Source organism: Aquarana catesbeiana, linkage group LG04 (genome assembly GCF_042186555.1).
Source record: "Aquarana catesbeiana isolate 2022-GZ linkage group LG04, ASM4218655v1, whole genome shotgun sequence".
NCBI classification, from domain to species: Eukaryota; Metazoa; Chordata; class Amphibia; order Anura; family Ranidae; genus Aquarana; species Aquarana catesbeiana.
The window spans coordinates 256,404,774-256,421,292 of NC_133327.1; the positions used below are offsets into that span (position 1 = coordinate 256,404,774).

Consider the following 16,519-nt stretch of genomic DNA (forward strand, 5'->3'; position numbering starts at 1 on the left):
AATGAATTAATACTACTATTTTATTAAAAATGCAGTTCTTTTAGTTTAGGTTTAAGTACTCTGTACTATACCATTAGATCTCTGCCTAAAGAAACAACTCACTGCCAATAGATTGCTCAAGAACACACTAGCAACGTTATTCCTTTATTCCCTAATCCTGGGGTGTCACACTGGATCTGCTGACCCAGAAGATCGGTAAACTAATATATCTATTTTCTAATTATTTAAGCTCTATGAATGTTCCATCCCAATTCAGTTTCACTGTCTATTCTACAATATTAAAACTATATCTTTCAGTCTATTTTCTTCCCTCTTACTTCCCCCCTCTCCCACCTTCTTCTCCCCTTCCCCCCTCACCTTTCTTTTTTCCCCTCCCTCTCTCTAATTTTCCTTCTTCCCTTTCCTATTTCCTCCCCATCCCCCTTCCCCCCTCCCTCTCTTTTATCCCAGGTCCCTTCACTTCCCCCGCCCATCTTCTTTCCCCCCTCCCCTTCCCCTCACCTTCCCCCCCTTTCTTTTCTCTTATTCTTTCTACTTAATCTATCTGGCTGTATCTCACACACTCTATGAATGAACATCAGAAACTGAATCATATTATTTAAACTATATGATATTTAATATCTAGTGGTCCTAGATGCCTCCCATGTCCACCGTGGGGGATATTTGCCTTCGAGTGCCTCTACATATGCTGCCACTTTGCCCCAGATTCCCTATTGTCTAGGTAAGCAGTGTTTCCGTATCCTTCTCAGAACTGCAACTGAATGTATACAATATTAAAGAAAATAACTTTCATGTTTTGAAATATGTATCAACAATATTAAGGATGGTTTGAATTTGTAATTACAATTGCAATTTATTTTACTAGATGCTTATAACTGACTCCTTCTGAAAAAGCAGCTTTTGCTGTGAAACTAGTAAAGGACATTTGCCAAGAAGCATCACACTTTATACCCCACTTCAACCTTGGGGATCATTTTTCATCCTATTGTTTGTACAATTGTTTGAAGCAGCACGTAAGGCTGTAACTATCAACTGTATTTCTGTCAATGTGGTTTTGTTCCACCATGTTTTTATATTCTATATACTATTATACTGTTTTCATACAAATTATGTATACTTTTGTCTATGTCCTTGAGGTACCGAGATAGTCCAAACCCCTTTCTCGCTTTGCAGGGGCACTTCTGAGGTGACCCCATTCACCCATTTCTATGATATATGGATGATGGTACCCACCCCTACCTTATAATATACCTTAAATTGAGGCAATACGGATATTGATAAACTAAACACACTGGGGGTTATTTACGAAAGGGAAATCCACTTTACACTACAAGTGCAAACTACAAGTGCAAAGTGCACTTGGAATTGCACTGAAAGTGCACTTGGAAGTGTAGTCGCTGTAGATCCGAGGGGGACATGCAAGGTAAAATAAAAAACAGCATTTTAGCTTGCACACAATTGGATAATAGAATCAACAGAGCTTCCCCTCATTTCAGATCTACAGTGACTGCACTTCCAAGTGCACTTTCAGTGCAATTTCAAGTGCACTTTGCACTTGTAGTTTGCACTTGTAGTGGAAAGTGGATTTCCCTTTCGTAAATAACCCCCACAGTGTTTATTTTGCATCGTCCATTCTATTTTTGTATATGGATGATGGCACTGTAATTATAAAAAAAAACGAAGTATCTTTTTCCTAATCGATATACAGCTGTCACATGGCCCAGATCTTTCCCAGTCTGTCTGCAGGGAAACATAAACAGGAGGAGCTTCTAGTCCTCTGCTGCTAGTCACATGTTCAAAATAAAAAAAAGCAGCCTTTGGAAAAATGAATAAATAATATCAATCGACCTTTTCAAATTGACATGCATATATATATTTTAAATCTTTATTAGTTTGTGGAAATAACATGGTGTGAGCAGATTTCTGCCCGTCACAGGGCTCTCTGTCACACCCCTCTAGCCTGTGTCTTAGCATAAGAGGGAGGTGAAGCCTCCATTAATCTACATGTAATATCCCGCCCCCATTGTGTTTACCTGGTTAGTGGGCATTACTCAGTATAAATATTTACTGAACACTGAGCATGTGCAGAGTTGCCACCACAGCTGCAAAATCCCTAGCTGAATTGGGGCCATGAACAGAAGGTGGAGATAGAGAGCAGCAAGATCAACCAGGTTTTTTGCAGAATACAAAAAACAATTCCCATAGTGACTGAATGAGTATATGAGTTTCTTTTTGATGTGGGTTTAGTGACACTTTATGCTCTGGGGAAAAGTCCTTTGCAGAGTGCAGCTGCACCTGCACAGTGAATAGTCTATTTGCCTTTAGTAAATCAACCTCCATTCAGTTTCATAATACTTATGTCTATATGACTCTCCCCAGAACCCTCAGATGCAGATTTCTGCCATCTGACATATCCCTGGCCTGCCCAGGTCTAAGCAATATTTACATTTTGCTTAGAGACCATAGCATCGGCAGTTTTTTGCATGGGTCAGCTCCAACCATTAAGAATGATGACTATGTCCATGTCCTGGCAGTGCAGGGAAGGGGGGGGGGGGCATATCAATGTGTTGATCATTAAACTACAATTTTCCATAATCGCTTTCCACTTTCATGTCATTTTTCTTCACAACACAGTGCAATTATATTCCAAAATGAATCATAGATGTAAGTCAGGAGCAGACTATGATCTTCTCTCTTCAGTTTTCCAAGTGCAGTAGACTGGTACCGTATTGCTGTATGCTGGCCCACCTGAGCATCATGCTGCTTTTAAAAGACCAATATATGACTAGTGAACCCAGCTGTCATTTATACCCGTGTACCCATAGCATACATCTTAGCAGTTTCTGTCAGTGGAGGAGAATAAAGCTTCCCCATTGAACTTCTTGCACGAAAATAATTCTTTCGAGAATAATATGATTGGTTTCTGTTGTATCTTCCTTCTGAAAAGAAAAATAATAAAAAAAGAATTTATATACAGTCAAAAAGTGAACACATTATTTGTCCATTCAAAGGCAAGAGAGAAGAGTAACTGTTTAACCCCTTCACGCCTAAGGGTAAAACAAATCTTAATGCCTAAGCACAATTGTGCAACTTTGACATTTGTTAGTAAAACCGTACATATCATCACAACTACTTTGTATATCCAGGTGGATTATACCTTGTTTTTTTTCAGGACAAATCGGGCTTTCATTTGGCAGTAAATGGTTATGGATATCTCCTGATTTTTTTTATTATCAAAGGAATACTGGCCCAAAATAGTAAAAAAAATATATATTTTTTTATATTTAGCTGTATATTTCTTGTTACTACCATAACCTACCACCAAAAAAACAACGCAAAATAAATTCTGCTTCTGGCAATCTCAGCGATACCGCATATGTGTATGTTATTTGTTGTTTTGTACCCGTAGTACAGCCCAGAGTGCGCATTTTTTTCTTTTTTTTCGTCATACCTAAAACACACTGGCATTAACTGACACTGACGCTAACTGAGGCTAATTTAAAGAAAAAAAATCCCTACCCAAAATATACTGACCCTGACCTTGACCTTTGACCTTGATACTAACCCTGGCACTGACCTAGATCAAACCTTGGTCTAAGTATTTTTTATTTATTTTATGTATTTCTCTCTGCAAGGAGAGAGAAAGATACATTGGGGGTTAATTTCGAAAGGTAAATCCACTTTGCACTGCAAGTGCACTTGAAATTGCACTAAAAGTGCACTTGGAACTGCACTCGCTTTAAATCTAAGGCCGCATACACACGGTCAGACTTTTTGACCGGACTGGTCCGACAGACTTTCCAGCTGACTTTCGACTGACTTCCGATGGACTTTTTAATGAATGGACTTGCCTACACACGATCACACCAAAGTCCGACGGATTCGTACGTGATGACGTACACCGGACTAAATTAAGGAAGTTCATAGCCAGTAGCCAATAGCTGCCCTAGCGTCGTTTTTTGTCAGTCGGACTAGCATACAGACGAGTGGATTTCTGGGTCCGGCTGAGTTACAACGTATAGATTTGAAGCATGTTTCAAATCTAAAGTCCGTCAGATTTGCGACTGGAAAAGTCCGCTGAAGGTCCGGTTAAGCCCACACACGATCGGATTGTCCACCGGATTTGGTCCGTCGGCGTCTGTCGGACAAGTCCGGTCGAAAAGTCCGACTGTGTGTACGCTGCATAAGGGGTAGATCTGAAATGAGTGGAAGTTCTACTGATTTTATCATCCATTCATGTGCAAGCTAACATGCTGTTTTTTATTTTCCTTGCAGGTCCCCCTCGGATCTACAGCGACTGCACTTCCAAGTGCACTTGCAGTGCAAAGTGGATTTGTCTTTAGTAAATAAACCCCATTGTATCTTTCCTCTCCATTCACAGAGAGAGAGAAACACAGGGGTGGGCCTCACAGTGACTGATCACTGTGGTAGCCAATCAGAGGCTACCACAGCGATTAGGTGACTCCGAATCAGGAGTTCTGGGTCCTGATCATTAGTATGGGGCCTGGGGCTCTCAGTGAGACCCAAGTCTCTGTTGAAAACACGCTGTGCAGTGGGCCGCATGTATTTGTTAAGTCGACAGGAAGGGGTTAAAGTTTATGTGAAGTCAACAACTTTTTTTTCTATTTCTGAATTGAGTGGAGAAGGGTTAGAACTCCTGTTGAGTGTCAACTGTTATCTGAGGCTCCACTAGAGAAAGTATTATCTCTTTCTGTCCTGCTATCAAATGTTTCACCAGGCAGGAAGTAAGGGAATATCCGCAACAGTGACAGAAATAAAAATCTGGCAGAGTATAGCCTTCCCCTAATCTACTAAAGAAATTAATTTTTATTTTTGTCTGTGTTGCTGTTGGAGAGTTCTCCTCATTTCGTGTCTAGTATGTTGTCAGTAGGGCAGAAAGTGAGGGTTAATATCTATAAGGCCTTGTTTAAACTTGAGAATGTTGCTGTAAAAACATTCGGCTGAGCTGAAGACACTTTAAGCTTGACGTTACGAAGGGCCACTCGCCAAAAGGTGAGGACTTCTCGATACTCCCATGTGCTTAAGCACCAAGCACTAGTGCTCTCACATAAGACGTAGAGGAGTGAGTTCATTTCCTATACCCAGAAGTACCAATTATTAGTCATCTATTTCAGCCAAGGTGGACAGTAGATCACTTCAAAAGAGCACTGCCAAAACAAAGATAGCAGGATTTGTAATTAACATGCTGTCTTGGCGTCCTAAATGTCACAACAAACAAAACTGGCTGACTTGTGACAGAATATATTATAGGGCTATTATTTTATTCAGCATTATTCAGTGCAGTCATTGTAATTAGATGCTTCCCCACTTTTGTTTTTTATTTTAAAGCAGAGGCATAATTGCTTACTAGAAAAGTGTAGAATGTTTAGGTATTGCTAAAACATGAGAGATTCTAAAAACCTGACAAAATTTTAAATCAATGCAACCATATCTACTTTTGCTACTTCTTACAGCTTGTCAAAAACAGCAATCATGCTGAAAGACATTTATCTTGGTAATGTTATATGGATTTTTGAAAAATAATCTTAGTAAACAAGATTCTAAACATTGACAGGAAACACTTTCCTGAACAGTTACAGAGAAATAGTGTAAATAATGCATGGGCGCAGGATATCAGCATGCTGTACATCAAGTTCAGTCCAGCATTTATCAAGGCAATTGGTAGTACCAGTCGGTAATATTACAGAAGTATGAAGTCCACCATGACTGGTATATAAAGATATATTTCAACACAGTTTGTATGTAAAATTATGCTTGAACGTAATTCATACATGAAGATGTATTTAAATAGCTGTAAGCAATATGAAAATATGAAACATGTTTATTTAGTAAGTAATGATGTCAGCATTTATATCTGAAGATTATTGACGACACACCAGAAATATATATATATTTTAAAAGTGTTGATATTACTTTAACATAAACTTAGTTACTTAAAGAGTAACTCTACTTTTGTTAAGAAAAAAAAAAACAATCCTTGTTGGGTGATCAATGTACAATGCAAGGCTTTTAATAAACTTTGTAACAGGTTCCAAACTTTTTCTGCTCCGAAGAAATAGCTGCTTGTTTGACAATATCCTGTGCAGACTGATTCTGAATGGGAGGGTCTGGTGCATTATAATCTCCTTATACACTCTCAGTGCTCTATAAAGAAAAGTTGAAGTGTCTGCATCCCTTTAGAAGTAATTAACCCTTGGGGAGTATCTCACCAAAAATGTTTTTTTTTAGTTACAGAGGATGCCTAAAATCTGACTTGTATCTTAAATCAATAAGCCAATAACCAAAGCAGTTTTTATATTTTTGAAGGTGTTCTGTATACCAAAAGAGTCCTGTGGCTATTGTACAAAAAAAAAACATTTTGAAATAAAACCATCCCTGTAAAAGAAAATCAAAAGGGAAACTAATACTCATTGAGTTAATCTCCTGGATCTTCTGCGGCTCTCACTGGTTCCTCCTGCTGTCCTCAACACATTACAGAAGACAATTATGATGTGGAGGTCCAAAGGAGCAACTAATCAAAACTCTGGAGGACCCCAGAGACTGACAGTCCTGGAAGTGTCAGTTTCCCTTCAGATTTTTGTAGAAGATTACTTCGGATTGAGATAGTGTTCTATGGAACAGGCAGCAAGAAAACAAAATATGTACACTGTTCTTTTACAAGTATGGTTTAATTTCAAAACCACTTTCAGGGTCACTTTGGAAAAATCACATAGGACATTGTGATGAAATTCTTAGCTACCAATACATGAAAAACACATCTGGATATAAGGGCATTGACACAGAAATCTGTTTTTGTTTTAAACCTAACAGTTTTTGTTAGCAAACCTGGTGGTTGCTATTACGGACCTTGTCCAGAAAATTCTAGTTGCTTTGCTGTTGCTGATCCCCTAGCTTTCTAAATTACTGAACACAAACAAAAATTTAGATGTAGACTATGAACAAAAAACCCACAAGTCCTAATCTGCCTACTTGTTCTGGATCAATAATTCAAGAAAATAAGGTCAAATAAGGGAAACTTGACAGTCGGGGAACTAGCAGGAGAATAGAAATAATAGCCTCCATTTTTATCTAATGAGAGGTTTCCTTTGTGATGTGTGTATTATAATATAAAACGTAAAACCAAATCCTAAGTTCAAATATTAATGGAGTTACTTTATAATTAAAGTCTGCTCTATGTTGAGTTCCCCTTAATAATTAATATTGGGTAACATGTGGCTCGCAAGTTATTACAAATGGCTATTTTCAGAATCATCACCTTCTATAAAAACTGTTGGAACCTCCAGTGCCAGAGAGGCACTATGGTGGCAATGTTATTTGAAAATGGTATGTTATAAGAAACTGATAGGTATCTTACTTAAAGTGGTGTTCCGGACGAAATTATACTTTTTAAATAAAAATACCCCTATAATACACAAGCTTAATGTATTCTAGTAAAGTTAGTCTGTAAACTAAGGTCTGTTTTGTTAGTTTATAGCAGTAGTTTGTTATTTTATAAACTTATAGCAGGCCGTGGCCATCTTAAGTATGGGCATCTGAAGCCAGACTGTATTTCTTCCTGGATCTCATCCTTGCAGATCTCGCACATGCTCAGTGCAGCACAAGCAGTGTAATAGGTTTCAGGTCAGGTCTCCATAGCAACGGCAGAGTCAGAGGAAGTTGCCGCCCCTTCCCAGAAGGCATTGCAAACAGGAAATGATGCGATGGGCCGCGGCCAGGGAGGAGGAAGTGAAAAATGAATACAGCAGATATACAGTAGGTGCTGAGAAAATTTTTTTTTAAATATCCAATTCGTTTACAGTGCACAGTTTAGTGAGGGATGCTGAAGAGTTATAAAAGTGGGTGGAACTCCACTTTAAAATGGATAGGTCTTTTTAATACTTGCAAAATAGACAGATATAATTCAAGTTTAAAACCACTTATCTGAAACACATTACCAATAAAACAGAGTATGGAACACAAAAGAATGTATAAATATTGAAGTTAAAATTATGTTCACCTTGAAAAAGATAATGACAAGATATGAGCAGAGCACCACATAAAAAACATCCCAACGATCCAATCATTCCAAGCCAGCAAGACCAACCAAATTTGTACTGGATTCCAAGGAAAACATTGTGCAGTTCTAAGCTTGAGCGTTCCACATAAACATCAATCGCATACCACACTGAGCCAATGATCCCAGGAACACCTGATGGAACAAGCACAGAGATCATTTCTATTTAATATAAACCTATATTACTGATAGTCTATCATTTTATACCCATCATTTTTGATAAAGATGAAAGTTTTGGTGAGCAACATACTCTTTAATATAAATGTTTCTGTCAGAGTTTTAAGGTTTTGTTGTAATACCAGGTTTTTGGCAGCTTAATAATAATGAAAAAAACCCCAAAAGGGTAAAAGCTGCGCTTGGAAATAAAAAAAAATATAACAATAAGTAATGAAAACAAAAAGCTGCCAGCACCCAAGAGTCCAGTATCAAGCTCCAAGAACACAATATAAACAAAGTGCAGCGCTAAACCTTATATGAAAAATCAAGGACCAAAAAACTAGAGCAGAGTCCTATGGAAATGACTAATACATATTAAAGTGAACAATAAATCATGCAATTAAATCAGCATAAATCGCAAAAATATATATACATGTGACACAAAAAAAGATCAGAAAAAAGAGAGTCCATGCAGGAATGTTCAATCCATAGATAGACAAATAAAAAAACACCCATCCGTGAAAGATGCAGGGAAAGATGTCAATACAGCTGTGCACCCTGAAATGAGTTGTAGATTCTGCTTATCAGATGGCGATGATTGCTATTACGGCAGTCTCGCCCAGCATAGGGAATATGGTCTCCCAAAAACCAAAGAACGCAATACAGGAACAACAGCTTTAGCAATGGGTCGTTTCCGGAAATATAAAACAGAATGCTTCCATAGTGTAAAATGTATAAACAAAGGAATTTATTTCAATAAAAAGGAATCGCACTTACAATGTTGCAGATAACATGAGGCAAAAGGGATATATTGTAAAATCACAAGTGGCGGTGTCTCCGTGTGCCGCACTTCACTTCCTACACTCGTAAGCCCATCCAAAGGCGTGATGACGTCACTGTCGTAGGCTCCTCCCATCTTGATAATAAAACTGAAAGATGCTCAAATTTGCACCAACGTCAGATTTCCTCTTGTTAGCCCTTTAACCACTATTAGATTATTCTTAATATCCCCTTCCCTACATCAGATTACCCTTAATACCATCTTCTGCACAGCCATATTATCCTTATTACTCCCTTCTACACCATCATATTATCGTTATTTTCCCTCTTTAGCCATCATCAGATTAGGCCTATTACCCCCTTCCCTACATCTGATTATCTTTATTTAAATATTCTACACCAGACATCTCTAAATGGCGGCCACAGTCAATGTTTTATCTGGCCTGCCATTTAGGAGCCTAATCAGCTGCCCTCATCGCTGTCATCCTTATGGAGTTGTTATCTGTGGCTGGACAGCACTGCATGGGCAGCAGGAGAATGGCATTGGAGGCAGTACACCTCCGGGTGGAGGGCAGTAGCTGCCAAGTTATTTAGCAGGTGTTTGGTTGCTAGCAACCAATCACAAGCTGGTTACCAGGAAAAGTTGTGCAGCTGCCACCCTCTTTCTGGAGCTGTCCGGCCGCCCATGTCCCCCTCCTGCCCCTCGCCATCCAGGTGGAGCTGTCCTGCCTCGGATTTCAGCTATAGATGTGCCTTCCGCCCTGTGTAGGTAGGATATCAAAGATTATTTACCATTCTTGAGACATCTCTTTGTCTTAATATTTTGTAGGACATCAAAGAGAGCTGTCACTACTGTGAAGGATGTGTGGGAAGCCAAGGATGATGTGAAGAGGGGCCAAGGCAGGAATCTGGGGGGGGGTTTAAAGGGGGAGTTGAGGACAGGAATGTAAAGAAGGGGGGTGTGAGGACAGGTATGTAAAGGGGGGGTGTGAGGACAGGGATGTAAAGGGGGGTGTGAGGACAGGGATGTAAAGGGGGGTGAGAACAGGAATGTAAAGAGGGGGTAAGGACAGGAATGTAAAGGGGGGTGAGGACAGGAGTGTAAAGGGGGGTGAGCACAGGAATGTGAAGGAGAAGGGGGTGATACAAAGTTTGGGGTGGGTGACAACAGCGATGTGAGGGGGGTGATATGAAGGGGGGACTAAGGACAGTAATGTGAAGGAGGGGGCTGATATAAAGGGGACAGAGAACAGGAATGTGATGGGGAGGTGATATTAATGAGGGAGTGATGTGAGGGGGGTTGAAGACACTGCTGTAAAGGGGGTGATGTGAAGGGGGCTGTGATGTAGAGGGGGGTTGTGATGTGCAGAGAGGCTAAGAACACTGTTCTGATGTGAAGTATCTGAGGCTAGGTTTGTATCACTGCTACCTGTGTTCTGCGTGTAGGCTGTTTTACATGCAGAAACACAGAAAACGAAGTCCCTGACCTTTTGTTTTTAAATAGCACTATATCAAGCTAGTTTGGCGGTCATGACCCCTTCATTACCCCATTCTACACCATCATATTATGATTATTACCCCCCTTTACCCACAATCAGTTTATCCCTATTACCCCTTCCCTATATCTGATGATCCCTATTACCCTTTTCTACACCAGAATATTATCCTTGTTACCCCCATCTACAACATTATATTATTACTATTACCCCCCTTGACCCACCATCAGTTTATCCCTATTACCCCCTTCCCCACATTAAATTATCCTCATTGCTCCTCATTTTCTCACCATCAACCTATCCCTATTACCTCCCCACAATCATAATATCTCTACATGGGGAAGTTGAGGGTCACCCACCCACATACAGGTAGCAGAAGCGAGTATCAGCTGTCATTTAAGCAAGGTAAGCAAGGTACTAAGGTAAATATTTCATGATGTATGAATGATTACAGAGCTGCATTAATTTGTGCCTTTCATATCTGACTAGAGTTTAACTTTTACTGCTGCAAAAAATAATCAGGTCTCTTGTCGTGCTAGACAGGGCTCATGCAGCAGAGCTGTGCAATTCTCAAAATTTGCTGGAGAAAAGTACAAACCCTTTATATTTTCAGGGACAAAGTTGATGATTATGAATAGGATAGATTGCTTACATTAAGGTTTTCTGATGTGATTATTGCTGCACCAAAATATCACATGCAAAAGTTTTGAACCTTTACCCTTCTACAAAAAAAAACAACCATGACAATTTTCATTAAAAAATGTTTTGTTTCCAATAATTTTTGTTGTTATTTTTAAATTCCAGGTAGTGCATATCAAACAAATACACACATCTAATAGAGAGAATGATTATCCATCAAGATCAACCAATGAAAGCTTTCAAAACTGGTTGCGAGACAGCCAGTGCTGGATAGCTGAATGCTGGTAACGTGTGGCTGGTCTGTCGAAAAAAAAACCCTCTGACAAGGGATTCCATTTTGCCTCAGTACATCACTCTGGCCGTCTCGCAACCGGGGAACGCAGGGGGAACCCGCTCTCATTAAGGTTTAATACTATTTGGCATATACCTACAAACTTTTTTGATGCCCATGATGTCGAGAGGACAGTAATCTTTCCAGCACTAATATCCAATGCTGTTTTGATTCCATGGTTTTAATGCAACTTAACGAAACATATTAACAACTGTCTCACCATTCAATACTATATTAAATTCTCTTCTCCATGCTTGTACACACCCCTGAAGAAGGATTAGACACTATATATCCCGAAACGCGTTGGGTGTAAGAATAGTTTCCTTATATACCTATCTTCTACTGATAGCAATGAATTATGTAGATAAATTAATGTTTCGTTACATTCTTACAAGTTTTTAACAATTTTGTCTTCCAATAAAATTCATTTATTTTTAATTGCTATATATTCTGTCACACTTTTTTGCTATATTTACTTTCAAGTGCCTAAAAAGTCCGCCTAGGGGAATCTTTTCTTTATATGTATCTTGTTTATTGGATGTGGCACTTTCTATTCCACAAATTCTAGGTCTGCCTCTCGCCCTCCCCTTCTCAGTGCCCTAACAGGTAGTCCAAGGTTCCCAAATCTTTTCAAACTGTGGAATTTTATCATTGAGAATGGCTGAGAGTTTCTCATTGATCATTATGCAGCATCGCTTGGCCTTAATTAGGTCTAACAGTAAGACGGGGGACCTTTACGACTTAGCTATCGCAATGTGGGCTGTCAAAAAGACAAAATAGGTAAATTTCCACACGCATCGTGAAGCTTTTAAAATTGGGCGGTCCAGCAGGGCCTCTTGTGGATTCTTTTGATGGTTCATGCCCATTAACAAGTAGAGAAAATTGTATACCCTTATCCAGAATCTTCAGACTTTTGAGCACTCTCACCAAATATGGAGGAACCATCATTCAAAAGATTTTCAGTGGATAGAGACCCTAATATTTACCATTTTTGTTTAGAGACACCTTGTCACGTTTTAAAATGTTAATTCAAGCACATAGTTGTACAGAAGAGGACCCATACTTCCCTTTCCTGCCCGCACACTGCTCAACGCTGCTCTGTTGCAAAGAACTGGTCCCCAAAATCTGCTGCAAACTTGGCACTTCCATGGATGTTGATTTCCATGGTCCCCCATAACTCACACTGGCTCCTCCCTCTGACCTTACACTCTGCAGAAGTGAGTAGATTTGTGAGGGTAGAGGGTAGGAACCAGTGAAACTCCTGAAAGAGTTGGTTTTCCAGGGGAACAGTGCTTTGCAGGAGTAGTGTTGAGCAGGACAAGTGGCAGTAAAGGTAAGTATGTGCCCACTTCTCTATAGGTATGTGCTTGGATAACATTTTAGAATGTGACATGGTCTCTTGGAAGCAAAATCTTGGATTAGAACATGTTTGAATGTAACAGAATAACAGTTTTGTCAAATAATAAAATGGCTTCATATGCTAGAACTGTTTTTTAATCTCAGTCCAACATTTAGAGGAACCTTTGATCTCCAAATCATAAATAGGCACAGTTACCTTTAAAAGTAAAATAAATATGTTATATGTCTCAATAAAACTCATCAGAAGCTGAAAACAAAGTGTCCATATTTTCTATGAGCTTTCATACCAGTTTAAGAGAATCCCTGTAGAACAATCTGTGATTTTTTGAAGAATATCATATGCAAAATATGAAAAGGTTGCCATAAGTTCCTAGAATATACTTCTTTAAAGGGGCTTTAAAAGATCCTGATATTTAAAGTTCCAAGTAAAATGTGATCTTTCTCCACTGCAAATCTCCAGAGAAATGTATGAAAAAAAGATTTTTTTCCTACATTTACTTTTCTAACCAGCTCCGACTGAAGAAATAAATTGTTCATAATAAAGTATTCACTTCAGCTCTCTTCTTTAACTATTACCCTAGAGTGAAATGTGTTCCTATTTATTGTGATGTAAGACGTTGGGCATGTTTATCATGAAAAATATATGAATTGTCCTAGGCTACATGTGCAGCAGGTGTTAGTGAGTGGAGCAATTGTAATGCATGTAGAGCACGTGCAAAGCAATTCCTTTAGGCGATAATGTGTAATTAAAGTGATATTAAATGCAGAACAAATGTAAAACAACTATCCTGAGACATCATAAATGTGCAACGAATTCTGTAAAGAGCTGAAGGTTTTTACATGTTATACAGCCAAATCTGCGCATCTACTTTAATTTGAAAGAGCCGGTTCTGTAAGGATAGGCGGCTCAGCTGTCAGTAGTTATAGTATATGGACTATATTTTATGCATTTTGTTCCTAAAAGGCTTTAACCACATTTACGTTATTAAAGTTAACCTATACTTTGCACAGTTACACAACAGTAAATACTCCCGTGCCTGACTAATTAATTGGAGGGGCTCCCTTGAACACTTGTGCAAGATTTAACTGCCTGAAATTTACAAGGGCCTATGCACACTAATTGTCCCCCCCCCTTCCCCCCGCTACTTGTGCCTGGTAAATTTGTGCAGGGCAGGAGGGAGATTCAAGTGTCCCCCATACCTAGAAGTATTGTGTGTGTATCTCAAGACTTACATACAGGGCAGGAGAGGGAGTGCAAGGAAAGTAAGTACATGTTGCCTATGAGTTAATTATATAAAAGGTTGGTAGCAGCACAGTGATTCACATAGCGCAATATGCTTGGTGTAAACAGGTACCAAATTGTCATAGAAAGACACACTTACATTGTGGGATGGTAATATGCTAGCACCAACATGTACAGCGATAACTCAGGGGTAAAAACGCTGTTAGTCCCCGTCTCAGTGTGCCTTCCACCACAGCAATGAAGATATTTGCCAGCACACCAAGGAACGACATAAATAAACGGATAATTTATTGCATGATCACAACACAAGGAGAGTGCAATGTTTCGGAGTCACTCAGGACCCCTTCGTCAGGCATGTGATCACATGCCTGATGAAGGGGTTCTGCATGACTAAGAGTAGCCTAAGGGTTCCATCATATGCGCAAATAAAAATGGGGATAGAGGGCACCCCTGCCTGGTGCCTCTGCCCACTGAGAAGGAGTGAGAAACATCCTGACCCAATCTAATTGCTACTCTGGGATTGCAATATAACAACGTTATCCACCTCCTAAAAGTGCTGCCGAACCCCATCACCTCCAGCACCCGGAGCATATACGACCAATCAATTGAGTCGAACGCCTTTTCTATGTCGATCAAAACAATAATTCTGGTTCTGTCCTCAGACCCCGGTAGCTGGAGGTGGGTAAACAACCTTCTTAAATTTGTGTCAGTGGATTTACTGGGCATGAAACCCGTCTGGTCAATATTGACCAGGGAGGGGATCACCCTGATCAGTCTGTTGGCCAATACCTTCGTCAGGATCTTCAGGTCCGTGTTTAAGAGGGAGATGGGCCTGTATGAAGAACAATCTAAAGTATCCTTACCCGGTTTCAGTAATAGTACCATATAGGCATCCAGCATAGAGGCCGGAAGACTGTTCAGTTCTAAACATTTGGCCATAAGTGTATTCAGTCTGGGGGCTAGTTCGTCAACATGGTTTTTATAAAAATCCGCAGGGAGGCCGTCCGGTCCCGGAGCCTTACAAGGTGGGAACTCAAAAATATCTGCAATTATCTCTTTGGTGGTGATTTTACTATCTAATTCCACCCGGTCAGTCTCAGATAAACTCGGGAGGGTCAGCTTATCCAAAAGAGCATTCAAATCTGCCTGATCATACCTCGGTATAGGAGCATATAACTTAGAAAAGAAGTCTCTAAATTCATCCAATATACCTAAGGGGTCAGTGATCATAGTGCCATCCCGCCCTCTAACTACTGGGATGTTTGTTATTTGATTATCAACTGCCACCAGTCTTGCCAGCAACTTCCCATTTTTGTCACCTTCTGCAAAAACTAAGTTCGCCCTGTGACCCAACTCGGTATGAGCCAGATCCAAGAAATGCAGGGAGAGAAGACACCTAGCCTCCATCAGAGACGAATATGTGGACTCAGAAGGACTGCCAGCATGTCTCTCCGCACATTCCTTTTCATTTTCCTGTAACCTGGCGACCTCAGCATTGTGAGCCACCCTTTCAGCTTTTATCGCAGAAATACATTCTCCCCTTATCACTGCCTTAAATGCATCCCAAACCACCGGAGGGTCCGCTGTATTCACATTAGATGTCCAGTAAGAGGCGATAGACTTCTGTAAGCGTGAAGATACCTGCTCATTTTGCAGCCATCCTGGGGACAGCCGCCAACCCCCTGCCCCCCTTCCAGCTGACAGACTGAGGTCAATGAACAGATAAACCCCCTGCCAGGTAAGCTATGTCCTTCACAAATGGTAACAAGGCTTGGATCCCAAACGCCATGTCTATCCTGGCCGACGAGTGGTGGGTCAGTGAGACATGAGAATAGGCTCTGCGAGATGGATTTCTAGCTCGCCACAGCTCTGTCAACCCATTCACTGCGGCCCAAGATATAAGATCACCAGAACCCACTCTCCCTGGATTGGAGGAGTCCAACGCATCTAAAATGGCGTTGAAATCACCCATCAGTATAAGAGGGAGGTGAGCAAAGGGAGCCAATCTGGTAAATAAATCATAACAAAATTTGGACGTTTACAGGAGGAGGCAGGTATACATTCACTAGTAACATTTTGTAATGATAAACATCCATTAGAACAGCCACATATCTACCCCCTGGATCCAAGAACACCTGATGTATAGTACATGGCAGGGCCTTGTTGATAAGAATTGAGACGCCTTTGGCGAATGTAGAAAAAGTCGCATGAAAAGATTTTTGGACCCAGGGTCTGCAAATAACCAGGACCCTACTACCATCTAGATGTGTCTCTTGCAGGAAGGTGACATGCGGCTTGGACTGTTTAAGGAACTGAAATATGGATGCTCTTTTATACTTGTTATTCAGTCCTCTCACATTCCAGGAGACAATTTTTGCAGACTTAGCCATTAACCTGTAAATAGAATATGAAGTAGCAGGAGCCTAAGTGCAGTGCTTTGT

General features: G+C 40.1%; 1 protein-coding gene across 1 annotated transcript in view; it reads right to left on the minus strand.

Moving 5' to 3' along the window:
• Positions 1-1,578: 1,578 nt before the first annotated feature.
• Positions 1,579-16,519, minus strand: part of CLDN16 (claudin 16) — a 104,346-nt gene continuing 89,405 nt past the window's right edge. The window contains exons 4-5 of the mRNA XM_073629104.1: positions 8,018-8,209; positions 1,579-2,939 (exon numbers count right to left, since the gene is read on the minus strand). Of these exons, the coding sequence (XP_073485205.1) occupies positions 2,806-2,939; positions 8,018-8,209 (326 nt within the window). The 3' untranslated portion in view covers positions 1,579-2,805. The remainder of the gene's footprint in view (positions 2,940-8,017; positions 8,210-16,519) is intronic.